General features: G+C 35.1%; 1 protein-coding gene across 1 annotated transcript in view; it reads right to left on the bottom strand.

The window, feature by feature from the left end:
• Positions 1-19888, bottom strand: part of NUP37 (nucleoporin 37) — a 46355-nt gene that overhangs the window by 22924 nt on the left and 3543 nt on the right. Inside the window, exons 2-4 of the mRNA XM_058568552.1 lie at positions 14224-14348; positions 5900-5972; positions 3354-3448 (exon numbers count right to left, since the gene is read on the bottom strand). Coding sequence (XP_058424535.1) covers positions 3354-3448; positions 5900-5972; positions 14224-14348 — 293 coding nt within the window. The remainder of the gene's footprint in view (positions 1-3353; positions 3449-5899; positions 5973-14223; positions 14349-19888) is intronic.

Genomic DNA, 19888 nt, shown 5'->3' with positions numbered 1-19888 from the left:
TTGTCCTGGCTTTCTTTGTTGGGAAGTTTTTGATTACTGATTCAATCTCTTTATTTGGTATAGGTTTATTCAGATTTCCTATTTTTTTGCTTGAGTTTTGGCAGTTCTGTATTTCTGGGAATTTGTCCATTTCATCTAAGTTATCTAATTTGTTGGCATACAACTGTTCATAGTATTCTCTTCTAATTCTTTTCATTTCTGTAAGGGTGGAAGTAATGTCCCCACTTTTTCTGATTTTACTAATTGGCATGCTCTTTCTTTTTTTGTTTGTCTAGCTAAAGATTTGTCAATTTTGTCATATCTTTTCAAAAGAACCCATTTTTGGTGTCATCGATTCTCTCCATTGTTTTCTGTTCTCTATTTTGTTTATCTCTGCTCTAATCTTTTCCTTTTGCTGGCTTTGAGTTTTCTTTGTTCTTTTTCTAGCCCCTTAAGGTGTAAACTTAGGTTATCAATTTGAGCTCTTTCTTCTTTTTTTAATGTAGGTGTTTACAGCTATAAATTTCCCTCTGAGCACTGCTTTTGCTGCATCCCATAAATTTTGTATATTGTGTTTTCATTTTCACTCATCTCAAAATATTTTCTAATTTCTCTTGTGATTTTTTCCTTTGATCCATTCATTGTCTGTTTAAGAGTACGATGTTCAATTTCCACATATTTGTGGATTTTCCAGTTTTCCTTCTGTTACTGATTTCTAGTTCATTCCACTGTGGTCAAAGAAGATACTTTGTGTGATTTCAGTCTTTTAAAATTTATTTAGATTTGTTTTGAGGCCTAACATATGGTTTACTCTGGAGAATGTCCCATGTGCACTTGAGAAGAATCTGTGTTCTGCTGATGTCTGGAGTGTTTTGTGTATGATGGCTAGGCCTAGCTGGTTTATAATGTTGCTCAAATCCTCTACTTCCGTACTGACCTTCAGTCTAGTTATTCTACTTAGCATGTTTTTTTTAAGCATGGTATCACCTGCATATAAAAGTACTCCCAAGATGACACAGGCTTTGACTGTGATTGGACAAGGAGTTCACTAATGTACCTTTACAACCAACATGCAGACCTAGATTATGGCAGGCATTACTTTAGTATAGTGACAGGAATGACTCCTGGGACGTAAATGGCTATTTCCTCTGCCCAAATTGCAGTTACCATTTGGCTGGTGTCTTTATTTGTAACTCGACAATTCTATACTTTGAGTTAATGAAGATAGTTGTACTGAAATGTTTCTCTATTGTAGTCTGTCTCCTCAGAATTCCTTCTTTCCCTTGTTACTATGAGAATATATGATATTTACTACTCTTCCTTACTTTAAACTTCTTGATTTACTTATATCTGTTTCTTTTTAAAATCTTATCTATATTGCTTAGATTTTGGTCCAAGAGGTTTAATTTTAATAGCCAATTAGAATTGTCCTTTACTTCTGGTTGGCAAACTAAGCTGATGAATTCTAAATTTAGCTTCCCAGCTACTGCTGCAATGTTATCAACTCCAAAATCTCAGCAGCTTACAAAAAGAATAAGTTTCTTGCTTATGGGTCTGTAGGAAGCTCTATTTCATAATGCCAGAGGGTGCATAACTGCTCCACGTGTTTCTCATTCTGGGACCAGGACTAATCTAGGACACACTCATCTTACAGAAGACAGAGGAGAGTAGGTCACCACAAACCAAGTACAACATTTAAAGTGTCTGCTTGTGTCATACCTACTAACATTACATTGGCCTAAATAGGTCACACGGCTAAGCCCAACAGAGTGGGAAAATCTCCTCCTTCCATGTGAAGGGAGAAGGAAGAGTAAGTATTTGCTGAAAGACCATCAACCGGTCTAGCAAAATAAGAAAATTAGGGGCAGTGTAGTGAATTTTTCAAAGTTAAATATATTTAAATTAAAGAACTTACTCTGATGAAGTTAAGCCTTTTCTCCTTTTTAGAGCAATAATGTTCTTTCATTTAAAAAATGAAGGTAATAATAGAAGGCAGTAGGCCTTTTAAAATTCTTATTACTTGACAAAATAAAAAGTTGGCAACCCTCTGTCAGTCCCCCCAAACTTTTAAGACAATTTTACTAGTCTACAAAAATCTCAAAGTCTACAACCAAAAAAAAAAAAAAAAAAAAAATCACAGACCACTGACTGTGATCCCAGGTCTCTCTGGCTGTTGTTCACTATTCAGTCTACTCCTTGGCTTGCAAAGACACTCATTTTCCCCCTTCTCAGGTTTCATTATTCCAAATGCTTGTGATTAGCAAAGTCCATGTGTTACAGAACTAAAATGTCATTATTTATTTCTAGTGATCTAATCTAACTTTTACCTTAAAAATGATCCCATTTACTCTTCAAGTCTCTATACAAACTTGGTTTTGTAACAGCTGGGGCCCTAGAATCTTAACGTCATGTAAATCTTTCATGACCTTGACATGAAAATTTTAACAGGCAGTACATAAAGAATAATGGCCTATGACTCTGTAACTTTAAAAAGATGAGCTATTAAGATTGAAATTTAAAAAGTAGCTAGTGGCTTTACTTCCAATGAAGTGAAAGGGCACGTATTTAATAGTTTTATAAGTATAGAAGTGTTTATAAATACTAATGATTTTGTCATAGCCTTATCAAACATTAAAACTATGCCAAACAGCACAGCAGTAGTTTTTTTTTCGCTCACAGGTCTGTTAAAGCAAATGAAGCAATTGGTACTCCTCTAATGACTGATTCCATGATTTCACTCCTGACTCCTCAGCTTATTTCCACTTCCCACTCTTGCTCTTCATCTTGTTCCCTACTTGTGATATTGTCCAGCTTTAGGCACTTATTAAATGTTATAGCTACCTCATTCATTCCAAACTAGAGGGTGGGGTGGAAGAACGTGATATTGAAATGTATTATATCTACAGAAAACCTTATATATAGACTTTCAAATTTGTCAAAACAGAATTTCCCATGAGTCTTGCTTTTAGTAAATGAGATTCACAGTTCGTTATTAAACACTAACTTATCAGACAGGATCTGTGAAATGACTTCACAATATGGCAACTGCCTTTTGTTACCCTACTGATCTTGCCCAGTGTTGGAGAATTTGACCCAACGTACATTTAGATTTCATAAATGTGTAAATCTAAAATAAGAGGCAGAGAGGCACCCATGAATCAGCAAGGGAAGTTTCTACCAACTGGGAGGAGAACTCAACTAACTTGTTTTGAAACTTGTGTTTGTGCCATACTTAGAATTTAAATAAAGTATGCTTCTTTTACAACATTTTGTGGGGTATATATAGAAGTTACATTTTCTCTAATTTTTAAAATGTAATTCTCATTAAAATAAGATGAAAATTCAAAAATGTGGTTGTAACATAAGCAACGTACCTGCAGGTGTGATCATCACTCACACTTGCAATTTCTTCGCCTTCTTTGGGATTAAACACCAAACCATTAATGAAATCTGAATGGCCCTCTAAAACCTGACATAAGGGGAAAAGTTAATTAGAACACAGGAAAATAATCCACAATATTCCTACCTCATATTTTTACTTCGCTGCCTTAAAAACTTTCACTGCATGCTTCTCTTTTCTATAAATATTTCTTAAGCAATCTATTTTTAAAGCATGATTTATTCACCCACTTTTCTGGAAGGTTTATCTTGGAAAGAAGCTGATCATTCAACATACTGCTATTAGCTTGATCTTTCTTTTCTAGTATGCATTTCTTACAAAAACACACATACTTTTTTACTGTACCTGTCCTCATCTCACCTCCTTTCTCACTGGTTACATAAAGCTCAAATAAAAATTAATGCTAAGAGAACTTTCCAGGGGCACTGAGATAGAGTCTCCCTCAACTTTTTACCTCATACCTGATGCTCTGCACCTAACAAACACACAGTATGGACTTCACCTTCTAAGGTCTTTATTCACTTGCTCAGTGAGACTGCCAGCACTGGAGACAGCTAGTATTATAAGCCCATCATCACAACAACCCAGAAATCCTCTTCTGGCCACAGAAGGAATAAACGGAAAGCTGCGAGGTAGAGGACCATGTGAGCAGGCAAGGTTCAATCAGTCTACACCTTTATAGTCGAAATCCTAAACAGCCTGTAGATAGCAGATATTTAAATATTTTAATGGATATTATTCTTGCTTCCTCCTTTCCTTCTAAAAACTTGAATTTGATCTCAGTTCTAAGGTAATAAAGTGGTTCTACTTGGTACTGCTTACTATTTAGAAATATATCATGATAAAGAAAATTTGATTTAAACATTCCTGCATAACTTTAACAAAACCAGGTCCTCCAAATAATTCTTCAAAGCTCATGCCATACTGTACAAGACAAACTAAATTAACAATAAATATTTAACGTCTATTATAACTACCACATTAACTTTTGATGGGTCAAAATTGTATGTGCCATGTGTACACTTGGCTTTTCACTGGTACAGCCTTAAATTAACTAATATATACAGTACATTGTACTATTGTACAATTGTATATAGCCCATTGTACACAGCTTAGAGCATAATTTTTACTCTTTTCGAAATGACTGAAAAGGTTTATAGTTTATCTTTCTTTGTAACATTATTCACATTTTTGATTTACTAGAAAGAAGGCAATATTATTCTTACAAAAAATATAATGCAATTTCAACCCAAACTGAGAGCAATTTAATTAATTTAACTTTTATTCAGATATAATTGACATATAACACTGTGTAAGTTTAAGGCGTTTGCTGCACATGTTTGATACATATATATACAGTTATGTGTTGCTTAATGACAGGGATATGTTCTGAGAAATGTGTTGTTAGGCAATTTCGTTGTGGAAACATCATAGAGTGTACTTACACAAATCTAGATGGTAAAATCTATTACACACCTAGGCTAAATGGTACTAATCTGATGGGACCACTATTGTATATGCGGTTTGTCACTGACCAAAACATTGTTACGTGATGCGTTACTGTATTGTGAAATCATTACCACAACACGGTTGGTTAATACCTCTATCACCTCACATAGTTACCATTTATGTTTTGTGGTAACAACATTTAAGATGTACTCTTTTAGCAACTTTCATGTATATAATACAGTATTGTTAACTATACTCATCATGCTGTATATTAGATCCCCAGAACTTATTCATCTTATAATTGGAAGTTTGTACTCTTTGATCAACATCTCCCCATTTCCCCCACCCCTCAACCCCTGGCAATCACCATTCCACTCTGTTTCTGAGTTTGGCTTTTTAAAATTCCACATATAAGTGAGATCATACAGCATTTGTCTTTGTCTGACATTCTGCAGGTCTATTTATAATACTAATAGAAAACACATATGTAGAGCTTACTATGTACAAAGCATTGTTCTAAGTGTTTTATATGAATTAGCTCAGTCAATGCTCATAATCCTATAAGACAGATGCTATGATTATACCCATTTTACAGATAAAGAAATGAGCACAAAGAGATTGGGAACTTGAACCAAAGTCACACTGTTACTAAAGTGGTAGAGCTGGGCTTTAAACCCAGGTGGTCTGGCTGCTGTGTCTGTGCTCTTAGCCACCTTGTAATCCTGCCTTGCTGTCTGCTGTACTGATCATTTATTCCCTTGAAGTTTGACTCTTACTCGAGGTGTGCTCCTGTCTATTATATTCCTACTATACTGACTGCGAATTTCTAATTCTCCTTCATTTGCTGTCCTTACCTAATATTTTAACTTAATAAGTGACATCAGATTTATACTCTGCAGTCCTTACTAAGAACCTAGTTACTATAGCCTACAATAGAGTAAATGAGACTCTAAATTACGTATTTTAAAGATGACCATAAAAAGTCATTTTAAATTAGGATAAAACCAATTAAAAAAGCAAAAAATAATAAATACAGTTTAAAATAAAGATGAATTATACTTGTCAACATACCTTGTATTCATTTTTATCTTGAAGATCTGAAGTAAATAATCTAATTTTCAAATCAGCAGCTGAAGTACAAAATCTGGAAGCAAAAAAAACAAAAACAAACCCATTTTTAGTCTATGTAAGTGAAAGTTCTCCCCCACCCTTGCAATCGTGGGGCTTTTTTTGGGCATAAGGGAGATGCTGTGGCTCTTGTAAAAAATGTTATATAGCCATTACTGAAAGTAGGAGGCACATAAAATTCTTTTTTGAAAATACACAAAAATTACTATATTCTGGATTTGTCTCTTCAATAATAAAAGTACAGAATTTTATTATAAATCAACATGTGAATTTAATTTTTAACTTTCTCTTAAAAGTACATAAGGATGGATTAAAAAAGTATCTTCATTTTAGCTAGGTCAATATTAGATATTAAAAATATTGTTACACATCTACCTTAGTCTTTGCCTTCTTCAGTTATCCAGAAGCCTGCTTACGTTTTCTATTCCTCTAAATAAATTAAATTAGATGAAAGAAGATAATCTTTTTATACTTATAAAAGCTGGTATATTTATATCTACTAAAAGCTGGAGTATTATTTGTATCGACCCTAACATTTAAGATATTTTTTAGTAGTTGATCGATGTGTGTTACATTAAAAAACAAAACCTAAGGAATAAACAACTATTTTTTACCTAGTTCACCTTTGATCCTACAATTTTTAGCTTCTCAGCATGTCAGATTACAGCTGAGGAAGAAAGAGAAATTATATTTATATATTGAAAAACAAAGTTTATTTCCAACTGTTTTTAGGTAAATGAGTATCATGTGAATCTAAATTTCTTTAGTTCTGACTACATTAAAGTTAACCATTTTTTTCCTCAACTAATAAATTTAATTTAAATAAAATTTAAGTTAAATAAAAGCAAGGCTCCTAATCTATAGACCAGGATGTGCTGGTAGATCTCTGCTGCCACACCCCTTTTCAGTGATTTGTCAAGAGCCACTGGAAGAAACAGATCAAAGCCAGAGGGAAACTCCCTCTTCCGTCCAAGGTTTTCTCAGAGGTGAAATTAAAAGCTGTAGTAAAATAAACTAGTTCTTCTTCTCCCCACAATTAGGACTACACTGTTTTGAAGTATTCATAACCAGGGCTCAAATTTTCCAGTATTTTGCCTTTCCTTGAGTTCAGAGGGGAAGACACATAAGCAAGGTGGGTGAGAGGTATGTATGTACATGTGTGTGTGTCTGTGTGAATGACTGGGGAGGGAGGTGTCTTAGGAAATATCCCCATTTCCTAGAAATAACACTGAGTTACTTAGAGGCAGCTTTGTAGTTTTTAATTTTAGTAGTTTCATTATATACTTTACAAATATGAAACAAATTTTAATAAAGATTATTTTTCTAGTGAGATTTGTTTTTTATATTCAGGACATATTTAATTTCTTTTTCTTTACATTTTTGAAATTTTTTTGGTTCCTACGTTAACTTTTAAAAAACTATGGCCCAAAATACATAAAATTCGCCATCTTAACATTTTTAAGTGTACACTACAGTAGTGTTTATGCATGCTGTTGTGAAACAGATCTCCAGAACTTTTTCAACTTGTAAAACTGAAACTCTATATCCACTGAACAGCAGGTCTCCCTTCCCCATTCCCCCAGGCCCTAGCAACCAATATTTTATTTTCTATTTCCAAGAGTCTGACTATTTTAGATATCCATATAAGTGGACTCATGTAATATTTGTCTTGTGACTGGCTTGTTTCGCTTAATATAATGTCCTCAAGGTTCATCCATGTTGTAGCATATGATAGGAATTACTTCTTTTTTAAGGCTGAATAATATTACAATCTATACATATATATATAGATATAGATATATCTATATATATATAGATATATCTATATATATATACACACACACACATATATACACACTCTTTATCCATTCAGCTGTTGATGGAGATTGAGGTTGTGTTCACCTCTTGGCTATTGCAAATAACGCTGCAATGAACACCAAAGAGCAAACAGCTCTTTGAGACGCTGCTTTCAATTCTTTTGAGCATATACCCAGAAGTGGAATTGCTGGGTCATATGGTTTTCTAATTTTTTGAGGAACTGCCATACTGTTTTCCATACTGTCTGCATCATTTTACATTCTCACCAACAGTGCACAATAGTTTTTATTTCTTCATATCTTCATCAACACATTATTTTTTTATAGTAGCCATTCTAATGGGTGTGGGTAATATCTCATCATGGTTTTGATTTGCATTCCCTAATGACTAGCATTGTTGAACATCTTTTCATATGCTTGTTGGCCATTTGCATATCTTCTTTGGAGAAATGTCTATTCAAGTTCTTTGCCCATTTTTTTTTTTTTTTTTTTGTGAGGAGGACTAGCCCTGAGCTAACATCTGATGCCAATCCTCCCCTTTTTTCTTGAGGAAGAGTGGCCCTGAGCTAACATCCGTGCCCATCTTCCTCTACTTTATATGGGATGCCGCCACAGCATGGCCTACCAAGCGGTGCATCGGTGCGCGCCCGGGATCTGAACCTGTGAACCCCGGGCCGCTGAAGCGGAGCGCGCGCACTTAACCGCTTGTGCCACCGGGCCAGCCCCCTTTGTCCATTTTCTAATCAGGTTATTTGCTTTTTTTGCTATTGAGTTGTAGGAGTGCCTTATATATTTTGGAGATTAACGGTTTATCAGATATACGGTTAGTAAATATTTTCTCCCATTCCATAGGCTAACTTTTCACTATGTTGATTCTTTCCTTTGCTGTGCAGAAGCTTTTTAGTTTGATGGAGTCCCACTCGTCTACTTTTGCTTTTGTTGCTTGTGCTTTTGGTGTCATATCCTTGAAATCACCGCCAAGACCAATGTCATGCAGCTTTTCTCCTATGCTTAATTATCTAGGAGTTTTACAGTTTCAGGTATTATGTCTAGGTCTTTAATCTATTTTGAGTTAATTTTTGTACATGATGTAAGGTAAGGGTCCAACTTCATTCTTTTGAATATGGATATCCAGTCTTCCGAACACCATTTGCTGAAGAGACTATCCTTTCCCTATTGTGTAGCCTTGACACCTTTGTTGAAGATCATTTAACCATATATGTGAGGATTGGTTTCTTGGTTCCCTATTCTGTTCCATTGGTCTATATGTCTGTCTTTTTGCCAGTATCATATTGTTTTGATTACTGTAGCTTTGCAATGCGTTTTGAAATCAGGAAGGGTGAGGCCTCCGGCTTTGTTTTTCTCTCAAGTTTTTTTGGCTATCTGGGGTCCTCTGAAATTCCATATGAATTTTAGGATTTTTTTTGATTTCTGCAAAAAATGTCATTGGGATTTTGATAGGGATTACATTAAATCTGCAGATAGTTTTGGGGAATATGAACATTTTAACAATATTAAATCTTCCAAACCACGAACACGGGCTGTCTTTCCATTTATTTGTGTCTTAATTTTTTTCAGCAATGTTTTGTAGTTCTTGGTGTACAGATCTTTTGTCTTCTTGGTTATGTAGTGAGATTCTTGAAAGGTTTATATGAAAGGGTACACAACATTACATTAGTGCATGGTTTATTTTGCATTTCTATGTATTTATAGAGTGCATAAGAATGTCTATCATCTGCAGTAGCTTGAATAGTGGCCCCCAAAAGATATGTCAAGTCCTAATCCCTGGTACCTGTGAAAGTGAACTCATTTGAAAATAGTTTTGCAGATGTATTTAAGTTAAGGATCTCAAAATGATCATCCTGGATATAGGCTGGGCTCTAAATTCAGTGATAAGTGTCCTTACAAGACACAGAAAAGGAGAAACACAGGAAAGAAGGAGATGGGAGGACAGAGGCAGAGACTGAAGTGATGCATCAAAAAGGCAAAAAACATCAAGGAGGCCCAGCCACCACCAGAAGCTAGGAGAGAGGCATGGAACAGATTCTTCCTTAGAGCCTCCATGAGGAATTAATCTCGCCGACATCTTGATTTCAGACTTCTGGCCTCCAGGACTGGGAGAGAATACATTTCTGTTGTTTTAAGCCACTGTGTTTATAGCAATTTGTTACAGCAGCCCTAGGAAACCAATATACCATCCTAAATAGTACACAAATATATGAATATTTCATTAAATAGCTTAATAGATGTTGATTATCAAATTATCCCCTCCAAATCTGTCATATTCTACCAAGTAGATTTTCATTTGATTAACGAGCTCAGCCTAGTCTTGCCATTACCACTTCCTAGCCATGTGACTTGAGGACAGCACATAACTGATCCAGGTCTCAGTCTCCTCTTTTACAAAGTGAAGGGAGCTGGATGCGTTGACTTCTAATGTCCTTTCATAAAAGTTTAGTTCATAAATCTTCAGTTCATAAATGTAAGCACTCTATCAATTCTGTTTTAAAATACACATGTATATTCCCATCTTCACTTTCATTTAATTTAATCAATACCTATATTTCATTAACAATGAATTCTGAAAATAGGTTCTTTGATTTGAGACATTTTAGGTAGGGAAAAAAAGGAGAGGGCTGAAATCCAACCAGGTTCACTTAATAATTTAACTGTGGTCCTGATGGCAACTTACATGTTTCTTAAAAACCAAAACCAAAAACCAAAAACTTGTCTGTGCTGCCTTTGGCACACACCTGGTATCAGAGGTTACTAATGCCCAAGCTTTGATATCAAAGACTTAGGTCTAATTCAGCCCAACATCCTCAGTGTTGGCTAGTCAACTTTCCTTTGGTTCAGTCTTGTCAGTGCATCACCCTATCCATTCTTCACATCTCTGTTGTAGATGGACGAGACAAGGAAAGAAAGGGAGAGGAAAAAGGGAAAGTCTAAGAAACACTGAAGAGATGTATGCTAGCTGCTATGGGAAAAGTATATTTTGGGTATGTTAAGGATATAATTATTTTGGAAAACAGTTTGGCATTATCTACTCCTAAATATATATTTAAAGAAATGTGAGCACATGTACACTATGATATACGTAAAAGGAGGTTCAAAGCAGCATTATTCATAACAACTCCACACTGGAAGTATAGTAGAATAGATATATTGTAGTATGTTCACAACGGGATACTATACAGCAACAGAAACCAATAACCAGAGCTACACGTAGAGACATAGATGAATCTCACATACGTAATGCCAAACGAAAAAAGGTGGACAAAAAGGATATTATTATTCTATTTCTAAGAAAGTTCGTAAGTAGGCAAAAATAAACTATATCGTTTAGGGATGCATAAATAGCTAATAAAACTATAAAGAAAAGAAAGAAGAGAACTGTCATAACAATCATGAGAATGAATATCTTTAAAGGGAAAGAAGGCTGAATAGGGAGGGGCATGTGGCGGGCCTCGGGTACTGGCAACGTTCTATCTCTTGACCTGGGTGATCATTACATGGGTGTTTGTTTTACAATAATCTGCACGTGTATATTCTATACACTTTTTGGCATGTATGCTATATTTCATACATACAAATAAAAGGTAAGAAAAACTAAAAAACAAAGCTTATTCTACCTAAGTCTCTTCTTTTGAATTTGTCCCATTATTGTTTTGGGTATTCATTATTTCCCTACTCAGAGGAAACTCTAGAACAAATTTGCTACAACAGCATTACTAATGTGAGGGCCTCCTAAAGTAGATTTCCTCAGTTCCGTCATCAAGAAATCATTTTAAAATCTCTGTTCAAAATATCATCTTTAAAACAGATAAAGGCTATTTTAGAAGGTTTTTAAAAGAAATATCCTGAGTAAAAGAGTTTATAAAGAAGGTATTACTAGCAGAATGAGGCCAAGTTCAGTAAAAACATCAGAGAACAAAGGAGTTACAGGGGTCAAAGAATATTTACTTAAAAAGAAAATTAACAAAAGAATCTTATTAGGATTAAAAGAAAAACAAACACACAAAACTTGGTGGCCAACCTTGTGCTGTTCCATTTTTATCAAATATTTGCTGCTTTAGTTTATACGTGGTAAGGGTATTTAAGTCACCCTTTAATTAAACCAGAAAGTATCAGAGAACTAGTAAGGTGAACAGTTTACTCTCAGCAAGTGTGAAAGAAAAGCAAGTGGGGACGAAATGAGAGTAGAAAGGCAAAGAGAGAGAACAGAACTTAAGGCAACTAAATGCTAAAGATAAAACATTAGGAAGAGTTTCTCTCTAACTGTAGGATAAAGGGTAACGATGGTAAGAGAGATATAAAGTTACACCTCAGTCATCCTGACAGACAACTATTCAGTCATGAAAAAAAATACTATTTACATTGGAGTACTATGAAAAAAATGTAAAGTAAAATAAGAAGTATTATAACTTACACACATAGTTTAATCACAATTGTGTAAAATTATTTATGAAAAAAATGGAAAGGGTATTAGGATGGCATTTAGAAAATACTTCTATATATTCTAAATTTGATATAGTAAGCATGTATTATTTTTATAATAAAAATACGTAATTTATTTGAAAACAACAAAATCATGCTGTCAGCTTGCTCTAAAAATACTGTCTTTAAATTAATGGCTGATTAATGTTTTGAATTTATTATTTGTATTTGGAAAGTTCCAAAAAGGATTTGAGGCAGCTTATCAAAAAGCAACAACAACAAAAGATGAAATAATACAGCACATCCATTAAAAGGACAGGAAAATAGGCACCAGGCAAAACCACAGGAAGTAGGTGGTTTCTATAGCTTTCAAAATCTGCTAGGGAATGCAAAGAGACTGAAGGACTCTTGTTTAGCTCCAGATTCTGTGAAAACTTCCTTTTAATATAAAAGGAAATGAACAGCACATTGGCTGTTGACAATGACATATATATGTTGACAAGAGCCATAGATTATTCAAAATTCAGTTAGCTAAAACCTGTAACACCTTCTAGAGAAAAACATAGAACATCTTCACAATCTTGCTCCTTCCTTAGATAGGAAATAGGATGCAGATGAAAAAGTGCTCAACATCATTAGCCTCAGGGAAATGTCACTGTGGTACCAACTAGAATGGCTAAAATTGAAAAGATTGACAACTACAAATGTTGGAGAGTAGGCAGAGCAAGTTCAACATCCTTAGATTATTGGTGAGAATATAAAATGGGGGAACCACTATGGAAACTGGTACTTCTTAAAATGTTAAACATACATCTACCCTGATTCAGCAATTCTACTCCTAAGAGAAATGAAACCACATATCCGCTAAAAGCTGCATACAAGGATGCTCATAACAGCTTTAATAGCTAAAAACAGGAAAGTGCGCTGGTGTCCATTTATAGGAGAATGGATAAACAAATTGTGGTATATTTATACAGTGTAATGGAATATTCCTCAAAAATAAAAAGAAATGAACCGTTGGTACATACAACATGGATAAATCTCAAAAACATTAAGCTAGACACAAAAAAATGCATTCTGTATGATTCCATTTATACGAAGTTCTAGAATAGGCAAAAGTAACTTCCGGTAATAGAAACTGGATTAATGGTTGCTTTGGCAGGGGATGGCATGCAGGGGTTGACTGGGAAGGAGCACAAAGGATCTATCGGGGTAATAGAAATGTTATGTATTACTAGTGTGTGGGTTATACAAGTGAACGCATTTGTCAACACTGATCAAATTGTACGCTTAAGAGTTGAGAATTTCACTGTACGTAAATTATCTCTTAATTAAAAAAAATTACATTAGTAGGTTAGTTTAAAAAAACTAGCTCAGTAAGAGCTAACTTATGGTTGCTAAATACTGTTTACCAAAAGAAGACATATCTTTTAGATTTGACATCTGTGGAAGCAAGGTTAGTGTTTTGTAACAAACTTTAAATAACCTGACGTATTACTGCCCTAGTGAAGAAGGCCTCAGCAGGTAGGGATAAGATTTTTCTCAAAAAGCAATCATTCTTTTCAAATGCTTTCACAAAAACTGAAGCCCAAGGATTAGAACTCCAGTTTTACCTACTGCTAAACATGAAAATGTTACCTTGGCCTATATATGGGGCAGTAAGGTTGATTAATGACAACCAAATTTAGTTATTTTAACAGAGTTGTACTTTCAACAAGTGGTGAACTCAGTGAAGAATCTGGGAAGACTTCAAAGGATTCAGATGAATCTCAGGTAAGAGCTTTGCTCTTAGACTCAAACACATGCTCAAGGCATCACTGCCATGGTTGCATATTTAAATCACGAATTCAGACGATGAGCCTAAATTATGAAATAGCAGCAAATGTTAAAATATCTAATATCTGGAGTTGGGGAAAATGGAAATGGAGGAAAAAAGTCCCTATGATCAAAGGCTTCAGATCACTTAACACAAAGGACACTAATAAACATTGCATTCAATAATTTTAAACCTACTTGATTACTGGAGGCAATGAATCAAGTCTAGTCTCTGGGCTCCAAGCTATGCCGTCAACCCTGACTCCATGGTGAAATGTCCGCAGTGTTTTATACTGAATTCCTTCAATGTCTGCTTCTTCCTCCTAAGCAGATACAGTAAATGTTTTAATAAATTATAAGAATAAACAATGTAATACTCTATATTTTCTTATAATTTATCAGAAGGCCATGGATATTCTTTCGAGAAGTTCAAAAGCAGATTAGATACACTGAGATTTAACTGGTTCACTGAACAACAACAATACCCAAAGCCGTCTAAGTCCCACAAAATAACTCTCTAGGGCAACTAAAAACACACAGTAAACATGTTATATTTTTTATCTTACTCAGGGGACATTTTATTCCTAATAATAAATCACAGCAAAAACAATGAAAATGGAATGCTCTAAGAGTCAGAATATTCTAGGTAAATGAATTACCATACATGGATTATCAACTGACAATATAAAAAAATATACACTGAACATAAAGTTTTGATCATGTGCAAGATCCTTTGGGACCTTATGATGCCTCAAAGTCATTATAATGAGCATCAGCGACTTTCATTTAGTATTATATATGGCACTATACATGTGTAAGATGTTACAAATTGTTCATCTAAACTATTACGGTCTATGAATAGTGAATATGCAAATAACAATCTGGTTAATGTAGTCTTTTGGATATTTGACTTGATGTTTAATAAAGTTAGCTTATTTGCCTGGTTCAGCACCACTAAAATGATTTCAGTTTACCCCCATGGGAAGATGAGGGGAAAAAATGAATTTTGAAAAGTCAAAATCATATATGTCTGGCAATATGGACAATAACCTGAAAAGATTTCCCACTAGAAAAATAATGCAAAAATCCAAATCCAGAGAAGCAACTGAGCACCAAGGCATGCAGCTATCTTAAGGACACTTGCCCACATCCAATAACTAACAGTTTCAGTTTGAGGGGGAAGAAGACAAAGCTTAGTGCCTGCACAAGGAAGGATGCAGATCAGAGACCTCTGCATAAATCCAGAACCTTTAAAGGGGAAGTAGAAAAAAGTCCAAAAAAACCAAAACTGCAGTGCAAAATACCTACCATGGGTGAAGGTCAAGAAAAAGTCACTTTTGAGAAATCTCAACCATTAAATGGCCCTAACATGAGTTTGAGGCTTGAATTCACATTAATTTTGAGCCCCAGAAAACGACAATTTATTTCAAAACGGTCATATGTTAGTAGTAGCCCCAAACCCTTGTCAGACAAAGGCAAATTCTCTTTGGATGAACTACCTCTACCGAGGTCTCAATGTTCCCACAGATATAGTTCAATCAAATAGGATCTTACATGCAGGCACTCGTGCATATGCAAACAAAGTACCACAAACACAAACAGAAGAATCAAACCTGCAAAGACATTAGACAAAAAATTAGAGACAAGAGATATTTTTAGGGAAATAGAAGAAGTAATCAAAAAGTATGAGTAAGCAACAAGAGATTACCAAAAATGACAAGGCAGATTTTAAAAAGAACTAAACAAAACTTTTAGATGAAAATGCCAAAATGGAAAAAAAAAAATGCTTAGAGCAGCTAAAAGACAGATTTGAAAAAATTACTCAGAACGTAGCAAAGAGAAGACAAAAAGAGATGGTAAGAGGGATTCAGTGAGAAAGTTCCACCATATTTCTAATTTGTGTTGCAGAAGGAGATAATAGAAGGAATAGGGGAAGAGGCAATATTTGAAGAGACAATGGCAAACGATTCTCCATACTTGATGACAGGCACCAATATGCATTTTTAGAAAGAACATTAAATCTTAGACAGCTAAAAAAAAAAGAAATCTGCAGCTATAGTGAAACTTCAGAACACATATACAAACTCATGATATAGACAGATAGATAGATAGACAGATAGACAGATAGACAGACAGAGACAGAGAAAGAGAGGGAGGTGGGGGCGAGGAGGGAGGGAGGTTGAGTGAGTGAGTAAGAGAGTGAGAGGGAGGGAGGAAGGGAGGGAAAGAAGAGAGAGATCCAGAGAGATGGAGATTTAAGCAACAGCAGCCAGAAAAAAAATGACACATTTCCCATAAAGAGATTTCCTATAAAATAATTAGAACAAACATAGACTTCTTGACAGAAACAACAAATGCAAGAATACAGTGGAATAATATCTTCAAAATGACAGAAAAAACTCTAGAATTGTGGGCACAACAAAACTGTTTTTCAAGGATGAAGCTGTATTAAAGATATTTTCAGAGAAACAAAAACCAAGAGTTAGCATCAATAACCTCCCACTGAAGGATCTCCTAAAGCAGGGGCTGTCAAACCATGGCTCACAGGCCAAATCTGGCCTATGGCCTGATTTTGTATGGCCCACGAGCTAATACTCATTTTTATATTTTTAAGGAGTTGCAAAAAACAAAGAATAATTTGCAACAGACACCTTAAGTGGTTGGCAAAGCCTAAAATATTTACTATCTGGCCCTTTACAGAAAAAGTTAACAGTAAACTTTTTTGTGTAGTCAAGGGATATGCTTTCAGGTGAAGAAAAATGACGCCAGAAGGAAGGTCTGAGATGTAAGAAACAGTAAGCAAAAACTCAAAGGCAGACAGGTGGGTAAATCTAAACAAATATTAGCCACATAAAACAACATCAAATTTGTGGGTTAAAATGAGAAGAAAAACGGAGGCCAGCCCAGTGGCATGGTGGTTAAGTTTGCGCTCCACTTTGGTAGCCTGGGGTTCACAGGTTCGGATCCTGGGCGCGGACCTACAAACCATTCATTAAGCCATGCTGTGGTGGCATCCCACATACAAAATGGAGGAAGACTGGTACAGGTGTTAACTCAGGGACAATATTCCTCAAGCAAAAAGAGGAAGACTGGCAACAGATCTTAGCTCAGGGCCAATCTTCCCCACCAGAAAAAACTGAGAAGAAAAATGACCGAGAACTAAAATATGACAATACTGTAAGTATGGAGGGGGTGATAACGTTCAAGTGTCAAAGGTCCTTGTTTTGTTCATTAAGAAGTTAAAGATATTGGGCCGGCCCTGTGGCTTAGCGGTTAAGTGCGCACGCTCCGATACTGGCGGCCCAGGTTCGGATCCCAGGCGCGCACTGACGCACCGCTTCTCCGGCCATGCTGAGGCCGCGTCCCACATACAGCAACTAGAAGGATGTGCAACTATGACATACAACTATCTACTGGGGCTTTGGGGAAAAAAAAAAAAAGGAGGATTGGCAATAGATGTTAGCTCAGAGAAGGTCTTCCTCAGCAAAAAGAGGAGGATTGACATGGATGTTAGCTCAGGACTGATCTTCCTCACATACACACACACAAAAAGAAGTTAAAGATATTAATTTTGACTTTGTCTTATTAATTATGCATGTTAAAGTGTCTTTGGTATAAAAAGAAGAGAAATAGCATGTAAAACTTCCAAACTATCAGGGAAGAAAAAAATGAAAGGAGGGGGTAACAAAACACAAACAGAAGACATAAGAATATGCATATTGGCAATGTTTTCAATGGTAAAAAACTAAAAATAACCCAATTATCCAATAGAGGAACAGATAAATTGTGGTATATTCATATTATAAAATACCATACAATAGTGAAAATAAATGAACTTTGACATGAATCTAACAAATAAAATGTTAACAGCAACAAACTGTAGAAAAATGTAATACAAAATAATTTCATTGATATAAAGGTTAAAACATGAAAAACAATATATTGATTTGTAACACTTCCACATATGGTAACTCTAGAAAGAAACACAAGGAATCACCAACACAAAATGTCAGACATGGTTACCTCTTGTGGGTGAGAAAGGCAGTAAGGGAGGAATACCCAGGAGGCTTCAAAAGAAATTGCTAATGTTCCATTTCTCAATGGAACTAGGAAGCAGGCATACAGAGATCTATTTTGTTATTATCCTTTATACCTCATATAGATAAATATATTTTAAAATACATTTTATAAACAAACTACTGCAATTTTTAAAATAAATAAATCATTGTTTTGTCATTTAAATTAACACCCTGAGTCTAGAGACTAAAGCAAAATTTTTCATGACAAATTTGCCCAAGGAATCTTCTGTATTAAGTGACTATAGTTATCTTTTATAAAAGTTTATAGGATTATAAAATATCATCAGGGAAAAAAAATCCAGAGCAGGTCAAACTTGATATTTAATGGAATACACGTCTATATAGATAGGAACTATCTGAAGGCCTGTTCTAAGAATTCCATTCATCCTGAATCTAAATGCAGTTTTATAATGTGTATTTTAACTGAATCCTAGTGGATGTCTTGATTTTTCCAGGACAGCCTTTGGGATCCTAGCAAAGGCATTTCACAAATATATTATACATGTCCTTCTCCACATAATTCAGCTATCCCTTGAAAATAACTTTAAATTTCAGGTGAACTTAAGAGTTAACAGCAAAAAGTTTTTCCATAAATGAAAAAAGGAAATATAAATGCATTTATCAAGGAAAGAAAAACACTGTCACATTTTATTACTTCATAATTTGTGTGTATAATAACTGTATGGCTAACAGCCAGACATGCCAAGGCAGCAACCACTAAGCAATTTTAAAATAAGGTTAGGAACCTAATCATAGCTGACTTCATAGTCTGGGTTACACCTATTTTTCCACACTTGACAAATCGATCTTCTAAAAACGAAGTTTTTACCATCAAAACACACATTATTTTGCTACTGTAACAGTGTTGACAATTAGATCCTGAAATTTGTTCTCCAAAGTACATATGGAGTTAATGGGTGGTCGTGGGGATAAAGAAATCCTAGGGACTGTATAGCCTGAGCTTTATGTATTACCAATGAAACCTTTTTTCCTGGCAGCAATGTCTGCCATTGAGCCAAGTGAAAGGCCAGGGTGCGTGTGTGGTATAGGCAGAGACAAATGCTATTTTGGGTTTAGTTTGGGGTGTAGGCAGTATTGTATAGGCAGGAAATTAAGAAACTTTGGAAAACTTGCTATAACACAAATTATTATACAAGGCTCCAGCACATTTGAGGTTGGAGCAAAGCCAGGTTGATGAAAAGGCTATTTTAAGGGTTTAAAATTGGCAGGCCCTCCCACCACACCCATTTAAGGACAAATACAGAATTTTAGTTAGACGAGACTGTAACGTTTACCTAGTCCACTTCTTCCATCTAATGCTTGAATCTCTATTAGAATTTCTGAAAAAAGAGTTTGCACAACCTTTCTCTGAACACTTTCAGTGAGAGGGAACTAGCTATTTCTGGGAGGAGCTTATTCAATTTGGGTATAGTTCTAATTATTAAAAGAGTTCTCTTGAACATTAAACTAAAAACCCTTTCCATGTAACTTCTACTCATTGCTCCAAATTGTGCTCTCTGGAACCATACAGAGTAAGTTTAACTCAGTGATGGCAAACATCTGGCCATAGCTGATCTCTCGTAAGCGAACACACCTCAAGAAGCAGATTCAGCATCGGTCTTAAAGCACTATAAGCAACAACTCCACTCAAATAGAATTGACAAACAACACAAAATACATTTACCATTGAGTCTAATTCTCCTCCACATGACAGTTTTAAACATTTTAATGCCACTCTGAAATTTGTCTCCAAATACTTTATCTCCTTTGAATCATAATACACT

The sequence above is a fragment of the Diceros bicornis genome, chromosome 25, assembly GCF_020826845.1.
Source record: "Diceros bicornis minor isolate mBicDic1 chromosome 25, mDicBic1.mat.cur, whole genome shotgun sequence".
Taxonomy (NCBI): domain Eukaryota; kingdom Metazoa; phylum Chordata; class Mammalia; order Perissodactyla; family Rhinocerotidae; genus Diceros; species Diceros bicornis.
Note: the sequence above shows the minus strand (reverse complement) of the source record. Positions and strands in the feature narration are given on the sequence as shown.